The sequence below is a fragment of the Mastigoproctus giganteus genome, chromosome 4 (genome assembly GCF_048544385.1).
Source record: "Mastigoproctus giganteus isolate SK-2022 chromosome 4, ASM4854438v1, whole genome shotgun sequence".
Classification (NCBI taxonomy): Eukaryota; Metazoa; Arthropoda; class Arachnida; order Uropygi; family Thelyphonidae; genus Mastigoproctus; species Mastigoproctus giganteus.
This window is the reverse complement of record NC_143578.1, coordinates 33,969,590-33,991,429: the sequence shown is the minus strand read 5'-3', so window position 1 is coordinate 33,991,429 and position 21,840 is coordinate 33,969,590. Positions and strand designations below refer to the sequence as shown.

Genomic DNA, 21,840 nt, shown 5'->3' with positions numbered 1-21,840 from the left:
AACCATATTAAAACAATGTTTTAGTCACTTATACGAATGTCCCTTGACGTCCCAATACTTTTGATAACATACTATATGACAGTTACGGTATTAATATCCTAATATTAAATAATACACAATTTGTTGTAAATAAATACGCTTTTAGTAAGTTAATATAATAAGTTTATATTTAAATCGATTTGATGCTTCTTCCTAGAACATTTGCCTACTTTTTTATTTATTTCTCTCACCCTTTCTCACGTGTAACACCAATACTTATTAAGTTCCAATTTTTATTTTCTGCCCTTTGATTTTCTATTCAGTGCGTGTCCCTCTCCTTCTCCTAAGACCCGCAGCCCTTGAGTGTTCACTGTGATTGCAAGGAAGCGGTGGCAGCCTTGAGGATTACTAAACGTATCAAGTATCCAATAGAATCACATCCGTTCTATGCCTCTCTATTGGATCTTATGAATATCACTTTTCTTGTGAAATGCTTTCCAGAAAGACACTTTTGTCTTTTCTTTTATTTCCATTCACAGAGTTGCTCCCTTGAGATTCCCCCTACCTATCCCCGTACGTACGCTTCGTTTTCTTTCGTAATCCCTCATCTTTCTGCACAATTCCAACGGAATTATTTACCTTTTCTTTCTTAATTTCAGGACCAGCAGGCCAGGGACCACGAGCCAGTCAGCAACAGCAGCTTGACAGGAAACGGTAACCAAGGCAACCAGAAACAGCAGAAACCGCTGTGATAAGATGGCTCCTAGTGCACTGCAGCTCCCCATGCTACGACACCACCGCCGCTACGTTCCGAAGACATCGGCAGCCTCCTGTTGCTTGTGAAAAGGTGTGGCGAACGGATGACCAGCGATGGAAACACTGCGTGCAATCGATTCTTAGCCCCGAACTTTGAACAATGGAGTTACGGCACAATTCGGAGGCCGTAAATTATCGACTAGTACAGTCTGTCACATTCCATATGCCTCCATCACTTTCTGCAAAACTATTATGATCTAAGCTGTAAAGACGCGCTGCACAGACACGTGCAAACTTGTATCCCCGTTTCAGGGGGGCGTATGCATTAGGGGAAAGAAAAATAGAAAAAAAAAAAAGTTCACTACTCGCGAGTGTGTCGGCCGCTCGTGCTTACGATAGCTCTATACAAATGGAGAATTTTGTTACTCCAGAACGCATCAGATTTAGATTTTTACCAAGGCTCCGAAATAAAGGTCGAGTCGCATGCGGACGCTGAGGTATTGAACATTCGCGAGGTGTACGATTATCCTCTGTGATCCCGAGGAACCTTTGCCTTTGGGCCGGGATAAAAACACAGCAAAATGATCTCCACCAATATGATGTCCTTCATGAAGAAGGTAAGGTTTTAGTTGTACGTTGGTAAATAATTAGAAAGTTCAAAAATTGTGTTATTTATTTTTTTTTTTCTTATTTTGGAATAGGTAGGGAGTCATTTATATGGTTCTATCACTCTCTCTCTCTAAAGAGGGGCAACAGACATACAGAAAACATGGATAGAAAGATAAAATAGAAATAGCGAGTTTCAAAGTTTTCGCCAAAGTAGATAGAAAAAGAAGAATCGGCTAGTGAAATCAATCAGAAGGATAGATTATGCATTTGAGAGACATCTTCGTCTCTAGATTTTATCATTAAAAGTTAAAAGTATTCCGAACAAACTCCACAGGTGGAGAGGCGCACGCTTCGCCTATCAAGGTCACTGCATACCAGGCCTTGGCATCCAGTCTCAATGTTAAGTGATTCCGCCATGATGCTGCGCTGTAAAGTTGTGCATCAGCTGCCATTAGCGGCTTTATGAGTTCTTACGAACATGTGACCAAATACATCTAGTAAATGGGGAATTATTGTTAATATTGGTCGATATTAGATTGGCTTTAAATCAGTGTTTAAATGACTTATGCTTTTTCCCATTTTTCGTAAATCTATTGCTTCCATTTTGAAATGATAGATTCCTTAAAAGAAAATAAAAGTAATTTTCAGAATCATGAAATATTACTTTTATTAATACAAACTGGAAGACAGACGATAACTTGCAATTGGTCAATGAATACAGTATTGTTACGACACAACGACGTCAAACGATGAAATTAAATATATTTCATGGTTTATTTAATATTTTTATTCTATTTTTATTAAAATAGAATAAAAATAAATAGTATCAGAGGAATATTTTCATATAGTAGATAGGGCCGGTAGTTTCTTGTTTTCAGCAGGGAACCTCAATCTCGGTATTGATTTATATAAAACGGCGTCATTTATTCTATGAATTATTGGCTGTGTTTATCGTAAATTACGTTTTATTTTGTGTTTTAAAACGCATAATCACTGTTTTAATTTATTTTATTTACTATATAAACGTTGCATCCTACAAAACACTACCTTCCCAATAACTGAATGCGCGTGCTGAGTAAAAAAATAACTTATATACTTTGCGATGGAGGTATAATCATTGCAAACATATCAAAAGCGACAGAAAATATAAGTAAACAAATAAATAAACCCTTATCGCAATAACATATAAAATGTAACACAGAAAGAAAATATTTTTTAAAAAGTGAGAGTCTCTGAAAAATCCACTAAAAATACCATGAAAAAAAAAATCTACATACAGTATTCCTACGAATATTCAAGCAAACATTACAAAATGATGGCTTTTATACACTGAATGGCCACTTTATTAGGTACATCTAATCTTTTCATGAAATGCAGTGCTACTTCAGTAACAGCATCACATACTCATACCATGGTGGGCAGATACGTAGGGGTGCCGTATGTGTGCAATTTAGTATGAAAATGGGCGAAACGAAGGATTTAAATAACTTTGAACATGGACTGGCAGTCGGCTCCGCACGTGCCGATATATGAGATTGGCATAGTGCCGTGAAGGGTTTTGTAAAGTCGTGGTACCTGTGTGTACCAGTGAACCTTACAATAAAGATCTTATATTGTCAGATAATGCAACCCAGCTGCAGTTTCCATGTACGATTATGTCTGGGGTGTATCGAGATTGGCCCACTAACGAAATAATATCCAGCCAAGGACGATCCTGTGGTCGGAAATAGCTCATACATGCGAGAGACCAACGGAGTGTGTAAAGAATTGTGCACTGTGGTAACCAACAGGCAATTCAGAATGCACAACTCGTTGTACTTTGTCAGAAATGGGTTATCGTAGTCGATGGCTGAAACAAATTTCACTCCTGTCAGAAGAAAACAAGAAAATATGGTTACAGTGAGCTCAGGAACGCCAACAGTGGTCAGTGCATGATTAGAAAAACATTGCCCAGTCTGACGAATCCCAGTTCCTGCATGTAAGCTGGAACCGGGATTATGTCTTATTTCGAAAACAGCATAAATCCAGGGACCAATTCCAAGTGTCAACGATGTAGGCTTCAGGGGCGAGTAATGGTGAGGTGAGTGTTTTCGTGGTTCATATTGGGCCCGTTGATACCATTGATTCACCACAGCAATGCACCAGAAGATCCTTATCTGGGAATGAGGCCTTCCAACAGAATAGTGTCATGTCAATTGTACAGAACTTGTTCCAAGAACCTAAGAGTAAATTCAGCCTATTCCGGTTGCTTTCCTAGTCATCAGATCCCAATCTAGTTGAGAATCTCTGGGATGAGGGGGAACAAGTTCTTAGAATTAAAGATTCTAAATCATCCAACTGGTAACAACCGTGGGAAGCAAATAAGTAGCATGCGCTAGCATCTCTGTAATAAGCTTTCGACACCGCTCTGAATCCGTACCACGACGAAGCTAGGATATTTCGAGATATAAAAGCAAACATACTTTCTGTTAGGTTGATACATCTACCTAATATCGAGTGGCCACTCAGTGTATTTCTACACAATATACCTGACAAATTTAATATCCACTCAATTTTTAATATTATTATTAACACTAAATATTTAACAGTGGAATATTTAAGACAACATTTAAAAACCTTAAGCCTTAAGTCTTTTAATAATTTTAATATCAATAATTATGTTCATAAATTAAGTAGTGTTTTTGCTCAATTTCATATAATGGTTTGTTTTGTTATACTGTATATTAATTCGTAATTTATTTATTTTGATTTGATTTATTAATTATTGATTTATTTAGGTCAAAATTGCTTTTTAGGCCAGGAACACAATTTTGGGGGGGGGGGGGGGGGGGTGGAAGGATCCTAATCATTTAATACAGGCTGCTTCAAAGAGAACTAAACAGTCTCAGAAAATCACAAAAATGAAAATTAGCATTTAATTGTTGTTGGGACATAGAGATGGAAGTGAATCCCTTGGTAGAATCCCACGTGTCATGTAGCAGAGGGATATTTGATAACAGGCGCATTGGGGGGGGGGGGGGGTTAATGAAGGGATTATAACCCCTATCCCACCCAAGAACATTTTGTTGATACTATATAACTGAAGAGTTACGTGGTGCTTGTAAAAGCTACCAATGTGTAACGTTCCAGCATTTCACAAACAAATTGCCCTCAAGGGTAGCACAGTTGGTAGAATCGATGTCCTCCCTACACTAGGTGGAAAAGACCTGAGTCGAGTCCCGTCGATGACGTGAGGAATTTTTATGGGCCTTTTATACAATGTGGCTGAGTTAGTCGGTCTCAGGCAAGGTAGCACGGTTTTTTCTCCTGGAAACTTGGATTTTTCGTCCAGCAAACAGAAAATCGACCACAGAACACCCGCAATTTGGCTTTAGTCGCTGATGCTTCTAAAAATCTACAACAACAACAACAATAAACAAATTTTCTAGGTGCACTTCTAGTCAATTCTTTCAATACTTTTGCCAGATGTCGGTGGTAATTGATAACACTGCCTCGGTGATCCCACGTTTTAGTTTTGGAATGGCTGTTAGAAATGGTACCCACAAACACAGCACCCTCTACATAAGTCTACACTAACTGCATCTTGCAAGCCCTCAAAGTAAACGCTTCCAGACAATATTCCCAAACAAATGCTTGAGACATACACTGCCCTGCCATTAATATGCGGATACCCCTCCATGAATGGGGAAACAGGTCCCATGCATGCAACACGTCACAGAACCTACGATAAATATGCACACTGGGCTTCGAACAGACAATTGCAAAAGTGGACATGCAAGATGACACGTTCAACAGAATTAACAGACTTCCAACGTGGAATGATAGTAGGATGCCACATAAGCAAGCGTTCGGTACGAGACATTGCAGTCACTCTGGGGTTTCCTAGGTCAACGTCCTTAAGTGACGCCATATGCAAATAGAGGAGGAATGGGACTGAATCTACCAAAAACGGTCTGGTAAACAGCGAAAACTAACAGAACGAGACAAGAGAATTCTGCGAAGAACTGTGCACCAAATCGTAATTTTCCAAGCAGAGCGTTCTACTATTAAAATCACCAAGTATAATGCAGTTCGTGGAACCTCTAAATTAAGAAGCGTTTGCCTCCTTCCTCACAAGAGGAAGGAGGCAAAATAAGTATTATGCCAAGTATTAGCCTCTTGAATTTTAATATCAACAAGCTATTGGTGGATGTCCCAATGGGTGGATGTCCCAAGTTTAGTAACATACTGACGATTGTCGAAGATAATTGGACTGTAAAATTGACAAGTTGGATACAGCAGTGACCTTTAGTAAAACTGTGAAAAAAAAATTCTTTCAGATATCTACTGAGACCGTTAAACGTGGTTCCTAAATCTGTTTTAGTAATGAAGCGTTTTAACATTTGTTACAGGTACCGGAGCGATTAGAATCTCTGATGAGTATAAAATACTCATTACTAGATCCCCGGATTATAGTGTGGGTAGCCATTTTAGGCCCATACTTGTTTGATGAATCTGTTGATGATGACGTTTATCTCATGAGCATTTTGTGAGGCATGTTAAACATGACATCAGTGAAATGCCTTGAACAGCCAGACTTATTTCGGTGGCCCCAGGATCGAACCCTTCGAGATGGGAGGAATTTTTATTGGTTGTTTTGAACTCGAGGTCTCCATGCGGGTGCACAATGGAAGTAATCAGCGTTCTTCCCACAACGGATGGAAAAGGCTTGAGTTCGAATCCCATCAATGACGCAAGGAAATTTTTATGAGTTTTATTCTCAAATGGATGGAGTAGTCGTTCTCAGGAGAGGATGCGATGGTTTTTCTCTCGGAAATTCGGATTTTTTCGTCCAGTAAACAGATATATCGATCACAGAATACATTTAGATACACATTATGCTGAGCCTCATAGTCTTAGTTGCTCTAGCACTTAACAAGCATGTACACTTACACCGTGGCAGAGTTTGTCAATTCGGGCGATGGTTATATGATTTTATCACCAGAAACTCAGGTTTTTCATCTACCAAATAGACAAGACGACCGAAGAATGCATGAAATTGCAGACACGTGGACGAATATACGAAATGATGCCCCACGGCCTTGGCTGTCATGAAGCTTAACACCTATAAAACGTGATAAATATTGTAAGGAATCTAGTTTGAATATTAATATAAGTATAATAAGTATTAAATTGTAAATGAATTTTTCTATGTCAACTGACTTCTGTAAGACACTATAAACATGTTGCAAAAATTTAGGAAAATTTTATAAATCACAGAAAAATGTTGAGCTTAAAACCATCACAGGGCGATGCAGCTGACTGGAATTTGCGAGGAAATGACATCACAGGGCTGCACCACCAGCGAATTTATATAAAGATTGCATAAAAGAGAAGCTGCAATACTATAACCAGGGCCATTATAAAAAAATCATTTACTGGATCTACACATAGATCCCGATCGCTTTTTCAAAGAAGGTGATTTAAAGTACTTCGGACTGCAAAAGCGGCATCCTAACTAACGACAAATAGAAGACAGGTGGACGATGCGCGTGGTCAATGCTTCAAGCGTCATCAATCAACTTTAATGGAAGTACAGAGACACCGGGGACATCCCCTAACGATATACAGGAGGTAGACGGATAACGACCCCCAGACAACATTGTTGCATCACTCTGGAAACACATTCGAGTCTTGCATACACACCTACAGACAGTGTATAATGTAATGGTAAGCAGTCAAACATTCTCAAACAGTGTGCACGAAATAGATAATATTATCATATAACTCCAGCAAGCATTCCATACATATACAATACAGTCTCGATTCCAAGAGAGATAATCTAGTGAGTAGTAGGAAGGAAACTAGATATTAGAATACGGCCAATAGTAGTTTCCTTTAGAGTGAATTTGAATTATTCACGATATTAGGGAAGCAGAAACCTATGTTCGCGTGAGGATTTTTTCGAATTTCCAGCATTCATTCACCGAACTCACTGCTCTTCATTTTGGCTTTCAATGAAATGACATGAGATGCACGAGACGAGTTACCACTGCTTAATCTTTCAGGATGATAGAACTTTAATGGAACAGACCAGGAAGGCTTGAGTTGGTTATTTAGTTTTCACGGAGACAACTGAGGCAATTAAAATTCTAGTTTCCATACAACCCTCCCCCGAGACTGATTAACTTGTTCACAGCGTAAAGAAGTGGTGGTTGTTGTAGAAGTGTTTTAGAAGCATTAGCGACTAAGGCCATATTGCTCCGTGTATACTGTTTGTAAATTGCATGTGTTCTGTGATCGATTTTCTGTTTGCTGGACGAAAAACCCGAGTTTCCGGGAGTAAAAACCATGCTACCCTCACCTGAAACCGACTAACTCAGCCACGTTGTGAAAAGTCCTATAAAAATTCCTCTCGACGGGTCTCGAACTCAGGTCTTTTCCATCCGGCGTGGGAAAGACGACGATTCTGCTACACGAGGGCTTAAAACAAGTCTCATAAGAGTTCTTAGGGTCCTAATGGTAGCACTTTTCAATTTCGGACACTGGAATTGAATCCAAACCTTTTCCAGATTGTTTGAATTACTAACTATAAGTTTTATTAACAATAATACTAATGGAAATATTTTAGGGAGATCTGCCTCGGAACAATTTTACAATGATATATGAAATTGATATAGGCAAAGTCAGGAGGTCATTTATGTAACATTTAAGAAGTTATGGGTCTAATGATAGGTCTTGTAGTGCGCCAAGTCCCAGCATAAAAGATCTAAATATGGTGTTGTTAGCTACACTCCCGCCTAAAAAGCTTGGAAGTACAGCGTATGGCAACAGTTTTCGTAATTTTTTTTTAATTAGCTATACACTGATACGATCGGAGCATATAAATTTCACAACTGGATTTTAAAATGTTTTCATACGGTATTTGTGTAAAGAACATCGACCTGACGATGATAAATAAATAATAATAAAATAAATTTTCTGTTTATACTCAGGGACCACCAAACGGTCAGAGGAGTTCACAAGATAGACAGAATACAAGAAACAGCACTGTATTCAGCAGTCACTGGCTTGAATCCCGGTCGCTCAATGTACGTGTACTTATGCACCCGCGCGCCTGACCACTAGGCTACGGCGGTCTAATAAATATCTGAGTAATCATCACTCATGTTTCTTGTGGAATAAAACACCGAGTTTTCCAGAATAAAACTATACAACTCTGGCCAGACAAATCGACACTGTGGGAAAAATTTCCTCTGTTCCAAAAAAAAAAAAAAAAAAACCCCTATTATATTACGGTCAACCTGTAATTTCTTACATATACAGTACTCGTATTTGGGTCTGTAAATTGCGCGTGTTTTCTGTTCGATTTCCTGTTTTGCTGAACGAAAAAAAATACGATTTCTGGGGAGAAAAACTTTGCCATTTACACCTGAGCCCGAATAACCCAGCCACGGGGTGAAAAAAGCCCATTAAAGTTCCTCGCGTCATTGACGGGATTCGAACGCGGTGTGGGGAGAACAGTGACGATGCCACTGTGCTACCGTGCAGCTTCTGTTCCAAAGGAAGCAAAAGCAGATTTTTTTTCATCTGCTGTAAAATCGGGAATTGATGCAAGGACTCACATGATAGGATGTCGTTAGCATTCGCATTAGCATTAGTAGAGGCACATGATGCAAGCTTATATAGCATCAGCCAAAAAAAAAAAAAAAAAAAAACCCTTCCCATTTCACCCACCCAGTCACTCCAAATGTTTGTCTAGTTTAGACTTAAATTTATATTTAAGCTATCAGCTTCCACAAAAACAGATGGAAGTCTGTTCCGTTCTAACAATCGACTACCCTCTGGCTAAAGGCAAACTTCCGCACATCTATTTTACAACTGTCTTTCCTCAGTTTGAATCTAATCCCCCACCCCAGATTTGTAATCTGAGCAAGAGGAAGAATCCCATCAACATTGCGCCTGCTCAGTACATTCAAGTCCTTATACACCTTAATCAGATCACCTCGCAGGTGCCTAGTCTCCAGAAGCTGCAATTTGCAGAACTTAAGCCTTTCTTCTGAAGAGCACTCCTTTGTTCCCTTCACCAGTCTTGTTGCCCTCCTCTGTACTCGTTCTACCAACTCTATATCCTTCCTAAAATGAGGCTTACAGACCTGTACGCAATACTCAACGTGTGGCTTGACCATTGCCTTATACAAGGAGATAATCACCTCCTTATCCCTGCTCGCAAAATTCCTATATATCATTGACAAGACTCCATGATCTACTCTGGCCGTCTGTCTGCACTTCTCAGAAAACTTCATATCTGACTGCCCAATTACCCCCAGGTCTCTTTTATTCCCCACTACCTGAGTGTAACACCACCCACCGGGAAATCCTTCCTAAAATGAGTGTAACACCAGGAAATCCTTCCTAAAATGAGGCTTACAGACCTGCACGTAGTACTCAACGTGTGGCTTGACCATTGCATTATACAAGGAGATAATCACCTCCTTATTCCTGCTCGCAAAATCTCTGTATATCATTAACATTACCCCATGATCTACTCTGGCAGCCTGTCTGCACTGCTCAGAAAACTTCATATCTGACAGCACAATCACCCCCAGGTCTCTTTCATTCTCTACTACCCTGAGTGTAACACCACCAAGTTGGTACATTTCTGTGAGTTACTGCTACCCATATGCAGTACTTTTCATTTGTCAATGTTAAATTTCATTTTCCACTTCTCAGCCCATCTGCCCAACTTTTCCAGATCCTGTTGCAGTCAAACCGAGACCACTGTGTGGACTGCAATGGAAGGGAATGTTGTTGTACCATCCCTTTCAAATTCGGGAAATCGATTCCTTTTGCTTCCCAAATATCATTGAGTCGATAAAAAAACGCAGTAAAAAGATACTGGTTGCAGCTGACTCTGAACAGCCGAGATTCGGCTGAGAAAAGCCTGCTGGTCTTTGTCTGAGAAAATATTGTGTCAGAGAATTATGTAACCATATCAGCAATTTACCAGAATTGTTTTTCGGACCACTATTGAATGTTGCATAGAAATGTTCAAGCGTTGATACATCAAATGATTTTTATACAGCAGTCGAGCTTATATCAGCGAAAGGGAGCTTCCCTGGTAGACTGAGATATTGTAGACGAAACTACAAATGGGAAAACGAGGGGACCTCGCGTTCTTTGAACGTAGAATAATTGCATGTGATTGGAGAACTTATCAGTATTATATCAGTATTCCCACAATGGCTGAAATTATCAGGTTTGCAAGATTAGGGTAGTGCGTGTTAAGTGCCAAACCAAATAGGGTGTCAGTATATTCTGTCTGCAAACTGAGTGTATTCTGTAGTCGATTTTCCAATTTTCTGAGGAAAACCATGCAACCTTCGCACGACCGGCTAACTCGGCCATGTTGTGAAAAAAAAAAAAAAAAAAAAAAAAAAACGTAAAAATTGCTCGCGTCATTGACGGGATTCAAACTCAGGCATTTTCCCTTCGATGTGGGAAGGACGGTGATTATCCACTGTGCTAACACCCAAGGGCGATTTGCAAGGACGACAGTGGCAAGGGTATACAACCAAAAGTAAATAAATAAATACACTGGTGTGCAAAATTTAAGGACCAGTCAGGTTTTCACCTGTAGCTTCTCATAGGAATTGTCTGGCTGGATATGGGAAAAGCATACCAAAGGAACCTCGTGATGTACAGAAATGATGAAGGGAACAACACCGACACAACAACGAAGAAAACAAAACGGTACAGAGGTACTTTATTCAAAAAATAGCAACATAGCACTAGCTGCCATGATACAGATGCATTACTGCCAAAGATGGAACAAAGGGAAGAAGTAGTCCTCGGTATGAGATATAGCCACCCCTAATGTCGATGCCGGCTTTATACCGACCGTCCATACTTAGAACAATGTTTTTGATAAGTTCTGACGGTAACATCGTCCATTGCTCTGTCAGCGCCATTTTCAGCTGATGAACATTTTCTGTTGGGTGTGGACGTGACGCAAGGCGTCTCCCCATAGCGTCCCATATGTGTTCGACGGGATTTAGATCGCCGGAACGGGCAGCCCAATCCATACGAACAATGTCCTCACTTTCCAAAAGCATATCAACAGCAGCAGTGCGATGAGGTGTGGCGTTATCATCCATAATCACGAACTCGGGGCCAATGGCACCTCAGAACAGACGCATATGGGGAAGGATTACCTCAGTACAGTAGCGTGCACCGGTTACAGTACCACCTTCCAGTATCTGGAGTTGTGTACGTCCATCGAAGATAACGCCTCCCCAGATGAGAACACCTCTACTGCCATATCGATCCCTTTCAGTGATGTTTGCGGGGTGATAGCGTGTGCCAACCTCTCGCCAGATTAGCTGACGTCCAGAATCGCTGCTGAGACTGAATCTACTCTCATCAGTAAAGAGCACCTTAAGTAAAGATTTTGTAGTTGTAACCTTTAGAAATAAGGCGCCTCCGTAGCCAGGTGGGAAGGAGCAGCAGTGCGTAGCACACGCTTCTTGATTAGACCGGAGTTCGAGCCCGTCACCACCAAATACGGAGGATGCGGAAAGGTCAGGGAATGACCAACGCATATCCCGGAGCAATATGGCCTTAGTTGTTAATGCTCCTAAAAACAAACAAACTTTAGAAATAGTGTTGGTCCTTCAGTTTTGCACACCAGTATAATACAATATAGTTTATGGCTAATTTAATTTAAGTAATTTAATTTCTCTTCTGGAATTAAATTACTCCACACCATCAGGCATCTCTCATATTGTGGATTTATACTTCGCAACTGGGTTGTTATATTGCAACACCAAGGTACCTGCCCACCCACTGATGAGGATCCAATAAGTTTCGAAACGGTGCCGTATGAGTGATGGTATCCGCTGAGAATAAGTAACAATAGTCTTCTCCTATGGCGAAGTGTTACTTATTCGAGGTAGTGCAATATCATGGCAACTCGTTGTGAAGGTATTCAAAATATGAGATATACTTAACGATGCCAATTTATAACTATTTAAGTAGTTGGTAAGTAGTTGGCTATGTACTGAAATGATGCAACTGCACTAACTTGTACATAAATAAATAAATAATAATAATAAATAAAATAAAAAAACATTCCGTGCACAACTTGTGGCCGAAAATCATTAGCTGATATCCAGAGACATCTGGGGGTCAACAGACATAAGCATGTGTTTTAAAGTGGACTGTTATTTCCTTCATGGGTTTTGTCTGTGAAGGATAGTCCACGTCAATCAAGTAATATAACAGAAGACGTGCGCATACGATAGATCAGTAATACGCTGCCTAAGCTACAGCAGATGAGGACCTCGCCGTACACTATTGCTATCTGCGCACAGTTGTGTACGGCTGAAGGAATTAGACGAAAGAACGCTTATAATGATTACAAAATATCAGAGCTGGTCACCAATGGATTGTTAATTAAATCTTCATTATTCCCCAGATTTGGTAGTCAGATGAATCCCTCTTCCCACTACATCGTATTCTTTAATTTCACCATTAGAGTGGTCGGGGTATGACGATAACAACATTAATCCATGGACAAGTCATGAATCACCACAAGACGGTGGAAAGACTGTGACTGTGATAGCCTGGGCATATTTGCTGGAAGCTCACGGTTTCCTTCGTCGATAAGTCAGCGACAACGGCCATGTTATGTTGACTACTTACTTCCAGTAACGGATCTACAGTCCAGGTGTTATAACGACCCATGCACCCTGGACGGAGCAATGCAATTCCTGTAAAATGGATAGTAGTGGTTTGAAATTGCCATTTCGATATCACCTCTGGAAAGTGGGACTGAGTTTCAATGACTACAGAGACCAATGAAAAAGAACTGAAGCTACTGTTTTAGTTTGTGGGTAGTTGGTATTCATATACACATTACTGCCAAAAGAAGCCAGATACTTGCATGTTTACAAGACTTTTAATTGATGGGATATATAACTGATAGCATACTTGATTCTATCAGTATTCTATAAATTTGCCCTTAATTATAAAAAAAAAAAACATTTTTTGACAACAGGAAAGCGGTATTTTGGTCTTATTCCCTTCAACACAGCGGTCAATTCAGCTTGTGATTGCAGCTTGCTGGTCTAGCCATAAGTATGGCGGGTGTGGTTCATTTTCCCAAAATCTCAGGGGGTGTCGGGATACTTTTGGGATTAAAGTGCATGATGTAATTCAAAGGAGTTGCATCCTCCCTTTCTAAATCTGTGATTGTGGTATATCTACAGTACACAGCATCGTTTCAAAAGGTCAGTGGTAGGTACCACCACCTGGAACAAGGCAGTTCATTCCAAGGACATTAGGTAATTATGAGATTACGTGGTGGAGTTTTACTCTGTCGCTAAGCTACGAGAAGAAACTACAGTTCCTCTTCTGGAATTATATCTTCATCATCTACACTGATTTGCTTTTGATGAAAAGAAACTAAATCCGTGTAGCATCAAAATTTCTTTTCGTAGGATGCAAACCATTAATTAAAATACTGACAGACTCCTTAGGCTTCATAAATAGTAGAACGTTAACTTGTATCTAGTGTTACAATTTTAATTTTCTTGCAAGTTAACGTAACTGTGGGATGTTTACAACCTTCCGTCGATGTTGGCAAATCCACTGCCGAAACATACAAGCGAGATTTTCTTCAATTATTTTCAGGGAAAACCAAAAATGTGTTCGGTAGCTTTGACTAAAGGTAACACTTACAAGAAAACTTTGGTAGCTTCCGGCAAAAGGAAGCGAAGAGATTTAAAATAAAGAAAGAAAAAAAAAAAAGAAGAGGGATTAGGTTCTGATTAAATTTTAAATGAGATTTTCATTAGAAGGTAATTAGGGTATACCAAGACAGCATGTTATTATCTGCTAAAGACCGTTGGGGCAGACTAATCAATCAAGAAGGTTCCCCCCACCCCCAAAAAAAAGATTTTAATCCAGGGATAATGAAGTTGAAATTCATGCATGGGACCAATGAGGGGTAATGGTGTCACAAATTACGTAATATCTACTAATGAGATATAAATGGTAAAAAAACAAAACGGGAAAATGCTGAATATATTTTAGCTGTTTATTTTTCCAATAAATAACGAATTCATCTAAAACTAAAATAAATTGGAATATTCTGAGCAGCAAACGAAGACCAGAAATCACCTCATTATTGAACTTTCAAAACTTTCAAATAAGATCCCAATTTTTTGTTGAGGGAAACCTACACTTAGAATAAATACGGTAAGTGCCATAGATATCTACACTCAATAACCAGTAATGGTTGGCCTTATCCAATTTCTTTAAGGAATTTCCAAGGAACTGGGCCTTTCAAGCACCTTATTAGAAAATTCTGGGAAGGAAAGGAAAAGATTCGCCAATCATATCGACAATTCGTACATTCATTATCCACTGGCCGTACCCGACTGTTTGCAAATAAGCAAAGTAAAAAAAAAAAAAAAAAAAAAAAACCATGTTCGCTGGAAAGCGGAAAGCCAGCTGAGTTATTTTATTCATTCAAGATAGTTGCATTTACCAAGCATCTGTGGATTTTTTTTTTTTTTTTTTTTGCGCAATAAAATATAAACTGAAAAATAAATACAATTCTTTTTTTTGGTCTTTTAGCAAGAATTTACTGAATTTCGTAATTTTTGTTATTGAAAATACAATCAATTTTCTCTTTTGGATTTTTATCGGATTTCCAATATTTCTATGTGGATTAGTGTGCATGTTTTTCCATCTAAATATTCTAACACTTCTTAAGTTTCAAACTTAAACGACAAACTGTCTGCCTGAATCTCTGTAAACATCAGTTTGAAGGCAGCACAGTTTAGCATTGACAACGAAAGAACCTGAACAACTAAAAAGACCAATATTCCCTGTGCGAACAAAAGAAATTTTAAACATGGATAATTTAGAAGAGAGAAAATTTTGTCTCTCTTTGTGACATTTTGCAATTGCTTGCCTTCCACCGAAATCCACCGAAATGCTCAAATAGTTCCAACAACATTACTGAATCATTTTCGCTTATTACAGCATCATAAACTTGCTTGTGTGGTAATTAATTTAGTATGCTTTCAACGTTCCCACTGAGCATACATTGGTGATGGTTAATCAAATAGTCACTGCCGATTTCATTTACAGGAACAAATATGATCTCGCCTGTTTGTTGCCATTAAACAATCCTCCGATGGCTCCGCAGGCAGCTTCATTACTCGATGGCACAATGTGGAAAAGGTCTGCGTTCAAACCTGGACGGAAGGAAATGGGCCTTTTTCACATCACCGAGTTAGCCAGTCTCAGGCAGGGTTTACAGAATTTTTCATCCAACAAAGCAAGCAAACAAACCAATCAAAGAATACTCGCAGTTTTCAGACAATACAATGGAACATCATGGCCTTAGGTGCGTTGAAGTAAAATATAAAAATGAATGAAGAGAGTTAGTCGTTAGTATTCCGTGTTTGAAGTCAGCGTTTTTTGCGATGCATCGGATATAATCATATTCGAGAGTGGAAAACATGTATGCATTCATTTTGTGCCTGAAAATATAGATGGCAACCGAAACTTATTATTGATGGCACTGGCATTTAGAGATGCAAATGTGCACGAGTTTTTGCATGGTTCCGTCGTTTTAAAATGGAGCAAGTATCTGAAAACAAGATTGTTCAGAAAATAAATGAAAAAAAAAAAAAAAAAAAAAAGACGCTTGTTTCTTTTGCTTTTGACAGATTTAGAGGAAACAACAGAAAACTGAATAACTATTCATGAAATTCTTCTCGCGGGTAACAGAGTGCATATAAGCACCGTCCTCAGTACATCGAGTTGAAAAGTCCCGGTTCAAATCCCTTTAAGTGATGCGAGCAATTTTTATGGGCTTTTTTCACAACCTGGCAGACACAGTAAGCCTCAGATAGGGGTTGTATCGTTTTTTTCTCAAGGAAAATCGGGTTTTTCGTCCATAAAAAGTAAAACGATCAAAGAATGAACAAACGCAATTTACAATGTGTGTGTGTGTGTGTGTGTGTGTGTGTGTGTGTGTGTGTGTGTGTGTGTGTGTGTGTGTGTGTGTGTACGGCACAATACAGTCTAATTCACTGATGTGCATAAAACCCTACAACAAAAACTATTTTAACTGAAAATTTAGGAATAAGCTAGGTCACAGCCAAGATATAAACGAATCAGTACTCCAGTATGGATTCCTTCAGTGTTAATCAACTTGTTGTATACTGGCTTATGCTACCCATCCATGGGCAAATTCAGTGGAAAAATTCGGTGAAACTCAACAGTTGCTCTTGATATTTCAAAAGCTTTTGATCTTGTTTGGCATAAAGGTCTTCTTAAAGCTTAAAATATAAAGCTTCATCTACGGATTGCATTGTCTTCTAATTTCTCCACCAATGCTGGTGTTCTCCAAGGTTCAGTGTTCTTTCTACCACTCTTTTCCTCTTGTACATTAATGACCTTCTTCCATTGACTGGAAATCCTATCCATAGTTTTGCTGATGATATCATATTGCATTCACTTTCCAGTTTGAGAAACCTTAACCTGCACAAATGGCTTCAAATTCTCCAATATCCACTACCAATTCCTCATATGCTAATCTCCAGGTAATTCTCCAGTGGGACAAGGATAACTTAGTTCCAAAACTCAGCCTTTCCTTGTATCTCGCAAAAAGGATTCTTCTGTTCCTATGCTTATCTTCAACGACACTCAGATTTGTAGAAAAGATCACATATCTCTATTAGGAATTACTCTGACTTCTAATCTCTCTTGGCATAAGCACATCGCAAATATTGCTTCCTCTCATCTAAAAAACTGGGTTTTATCTTTCCCTCTCAGCGTTACTTTTATTCTAAACAGCAACTCACTCTGTACAAATCTCAAATTAGCCCTACCATGGAATATTGTTCGCACATTTGAAGTGGTGTTCCCCTAACCTCTCTCAGCCTTCTACACTTCATTCAAAAGTGTGTAGTTAGGCTAATTAGTAACCAATCTCTAACAGTGTCTCACTTTCTGCCTCATAGACGTTATGTTTCTGCTATATGTATTTTCTATGCATGCTTCAATGGGCACTATTCTTCTGGTTGGCTTCTATATTTTCTCCCTCTCTTCCAAACCAGTCCGAACACGTACCGCAACCAGTCGGCATCCATTTACTGTTGAACTTCAAAATCACAGAACCAATTCTCCTCTTTTCCTTCTTCTTCATTTATTCCTTCAACTTCTGTTTTCTTAAAAAACTTCGCACGTATTTCTTGAAAATTACTATCTACAGAAGTTCAAGTGTAATGTCAACAAACATCATCTTTCATCTTTTCAACCTTCAACCCACGAACGGTACTAAATACTGTAGGTTCTAATACCTTTCGTATTGGGGTTTTCATAAAAAAAGAAAAAACTCAATAATAATAATAATTTATTTATCCCTATTTTATGTTACACTTTTTTGGGGGATAACAGCAAAAAGGGAGGGAGAACACATAAGCCAATGGCTTTTTAGGGGATGATTTTCCCTTAAAAAATTATGAATATACAAATATACAATTGAAAAATGTACAGTTCTGAAATTGTACAGGTAATGTTCAACACGAAAAACATAAATAAATTAGAGTTTTTTGTACATTTTTTTACAGAAGACTTCGAAAAGCATCACTACTTATAACATCATTGTGAACATTTTTACAATTAAATGAGGAGAGAAAAGAAAAATTATGAGATACATGCGCAGAAATTTACAAACTATTTGCCAATTGCTTCCTTTAACATTTGTATATTATTTCAATGTTGGTGTTTTTAAAATTCAGGAGTTGAGTGGAAGGTAATTTGAATCAGACATCCCTAGTGATATGTGCAATTAATAGTTTCTGGAATTGGTTTAGTGAAGTGACATTTTTGATTTTTACAGGAAGTTTGTTCCAGGTTTTAGCACCTCTGTATTTTATACTTTTTTTGACCTATGGCTTTTCTGAAAAGCGGAATCTTCAGGTTGGCTTCATTTCTTAGATTGTATGATATTCTGAAATTGGAACACCTTTTAGAGATTCTAAAAACTGAGTTCGAAAGGTGCTTTTGGCACAAGAAGAAAAGTTAAAATACACTGTGCTGCCACTTTAATAGGTACATCCCTGCTGTGCACACAAATGGTTTGTCCCACAACGTTGCAAGTCACATGACCACAGTTGTGGATATAAATGCAGCAGAACAACCTTTCTAGTATCAGTTAAACGTACAAACCGTAGCAAGAATGGGGAAAAGGAGTGATCTAACGGACTTCGAACGTGGCATGGTAGTAGGTGCAAAACGTGTTGGACAAAGCATCTCTGAAACGGCATTTCTCCTGAACTTTTCACGCATCACAGTTTCAAGAGTGTATCGAGAATGGTGCAACGAACAGAAAACATCATCTCAACGGCACTCCTGTGGAAGAAAATCGATTGTTGATGACATAGTGGCATAGTATTTTGTGTCAAGCGCCACCGGTGGTTTCCTACATCTGCGCCATATGTACTCTGTGATGGAATGCAGAACAACTGCAAAGGCCAGAAAAAGTGTAATGTCTGGTTTACGAAGTACTGTGTTTGTCCTGTTATTGTGTCTCTGACTGCTTAGCTGCAGGGCCCCTAGTGGGATCCTACGTTGCCCGCTACCACCACCACTGGGAGGTGAGCCAGGCTGCCCGTTATACTCTGGCTGGTCTCTGCCAGGGTCACCTGAGCTGCCTGACAGGGACCAAGTAAAAAAAAAAAACTTTTTGTTGAAGAGCACACTAGGAATTAGAGTAAGAGTAGAGTGGGTCAGAATGTATGGTAAAGAACAGAGATGGACCAAGGTGAAGGGCCCACCCGGTGATTTAAGGCGAAGTGGGGGAGAGGGTACAGGGAATTAAAGTCACAGGGGCAGGTGCCCCCGTATGAGCGCGATTGGCCTTGCTCTCTGAAGGGATATCCCGCACTCAGCACAGATCCTGCACCCACAAGAGGGTACCAGCATAATCCTACACCAGAGTGGGGTTTGCATGATAGCTTGGTTGCTATAATTTCCTGCACACTAGGAATTAGAGTAAGGTGTGGGTAATGCATTTATTCTACCCCTAATGAGGTTTGCAATGGTGGTGGAATGTTCCGGTCAGGCCTGTCATGGGTGTGATAAACCTGTCTGGTGTTAATAACTGCCTGTGCAAATCGTGTGAAGGCTGCATAAATGTTTCATCGTTTATGAGGATGTGCTCCTGTTGGCAGGGGGTGGAGTGTATCTCGGTGAAGAGTCGTAAGCGGTAATCATCATATGAGGGGCACTCGTACATGACGTGGGCCCAGGACTCCTCCTCATCCACAGTGGCAATAAGGATTGTTTTCGATACCGAGCGCTGTTAACATTTGCTGGAATGGGCCGTGCCCAGTAAGCAGAAAGGTTGCCTGCAGTCCAGGTGAATACCAGGGAGGAGGCTCGGGATAGGTAGGGGCGACTGTGGGGAAGAACTTCTTAGTTACTTCTTCTTTATTTGTTGCATTCCAGGACTCTTGCCATACACACTGCAGGTGGCTGGCAACACGCCTTTTTTCTTGCTTACGGTCATTTGTCAGGTCCAGATGAGGATCCAGTTGTTGCGTGGGAATACCTTTCTTGTGGCGCTGGTAGAGGCCTCTTTTCAGTACTTCCAGGTAGAGGGACATGAATTCTGCGATGACTTGGAGCGCAGGGGTGCTGACTGTGCGGCACGCCTGGTAACAGACAGAAACAGAAATCGCTGAATTCAATCGAGTTTACGCCTGTTCCGCTCAAGTCTTGCTCTAGTACACCATATGAAGGCCCCAAACAATCGGTATGAATACCGCTTTGTAGATAAGAGAGAGAGGGCCTTGTATTTCAGACCTCAGTCAGCCCGGCTTATTCTTCTGATCATGGCTGCGTATTTTCTTATTTTAATGCCAAGGTACTTCAGGTGAGGATGAAAGGTGTGGTTTGCATCTATGTGGAGGCCTAGTTATTTAACTTCAGTGTATAATCTGATTGGTATGTTGTTTATCTTAAAGACTGGGGGTCTGCAGATTTCAAGTTTCCCTTTCAACAGGATGGACTTCGTTTTTTCACCCGAGATAGATAGTTAGTACAGTGAAGCCCAATTCTCTAGCCATCCTAGAGCTCGATTTGCTTTCACATCCAGTCCATCTCTTGTGTCAGAGTGTATTACAAGAGCAAGGTCATCAGCGAAGGCCAGAGCCAAGATCCCGCCGATATCCATCCCCAGGAACTCGTCCAGGACAATTGACCACAGGAATGGTCCCAGAACAGAGCCCTGGGGGCAACCGCGGGTAACACATCTGGAGACTTTTTGATATTTGGTTACAATCTGGACGGATCTGTTGTTGAGGTAGGATTTTATACTCTCATAGAGGTTGTAGGAAACTCCAGCCAGCCGCAGCTTCCAAACAACACTGGCCACCACAGCTGTTTGAAGGCGCCGGCGAAATCCACCATGATGGCTAGGGTATACTTGTGATGTGTTTCATTGGCTTGGGAGATGAGCTTATGGACGGAGTCCTCTGAGCTGAGACTCGTCTTGAAGCCAAATTGCAGTGCTGAGGCAAGTTGTTTTCCATTGTAACAGTCAGTAAGTGGAAGAGGAGGAGTCGTTCTTGAAGTTTAGCGGGAACAGAGAGCAGTACTATTGGCTTGTAGGAGGTAGGAAGGTGAGTCGGCTTTTCAGGGTTTTTAAATATTAATTTGAACGTAGCATCCGTAGCCAAGTGGTCGGGAGTGCAGTAGCACACGCTCTTTGAGTAGACCGGGGTTCAAGCCCTTGACTGCTGAATACGGCTGATCTTCCAACTCGCACTGGACCAGCGTGGCAGATTATGGTCCATTTCCCTCAGCATGAATTGTTGAGGAGGCTTCCATCCTGCAGTGGGTTGATAATGGTTGCCCTTTTTTTTTCTCTCCACGTAGCAGGGAAGGAGCCATCAGCCAAGCATCTATTGAAGAGACTGAGTAGGGTGGTAGGATAAAATTCTGCGAATTTCTTAATCACGTCAACTTCAAAGAGGTCAGAGCCATGGATCTTCCCTCCTTTTGTGTTTGCTAGGGCTAGGTTCATCTCTGCAAATATAAATGGTTCTGCTATGTTGTCTGGTGCATAGGCTTCACTGCTGGCTACTATTTGAGTTTGCTCTAGGCTTAACTGTGTGTTTTCCGGAGGGAAGAGAGCATCAAGAATGTTATTTAGAGAGTCAGTCCAAGAGGTGGTGAAGGCTCCATCAGGTTTCTGCAAGGAGTCCAAGACTTCTCCCCTGGGCAGCTTATTGATTACAATGCGAAAGACTATTCCCCACGAGTTGCTGTTAACAGGGTTCTCCATGATTTTCTCTTGCTTCTGTGAATTTCAAGTGTGTAACGGTTTCTCGGCAGTCTATACGCTTCTCGTGCAACGTCCAGTTCCTGGGGGGGGGGGGGTGGAATGGGCACGAGCCCTTTGGAATGCTTTCTGAGCGAGATGGCCCG

General features: G+C 40.2%; 1 protein-coding gene across 1 annotated transcript in view; it reads left to right on the top strand.

Annotated features, from left to right (window-relative positions):
* Positions 1–1,054: 1,054 nt before the first annotated feature.
* Positions 1,055–21,840, top strand: part of LOC150086614 (uncharacterized) — a 199,280-nt gene continuing 178,494 nt past the window's right edge. Inside the window, exon 1 of the mRNA XM_090371477.1 lies at positions 1,055–1,352. Within this exon, the coding sequence (XP_090227603.1) occupies positions 1,317–1,352 (36 nt within the window). The 5' untranslated portion in view covers positions 1,055–1,316. The remainder of the gene's footprint in view (positions 1,353–21,840) is intronic.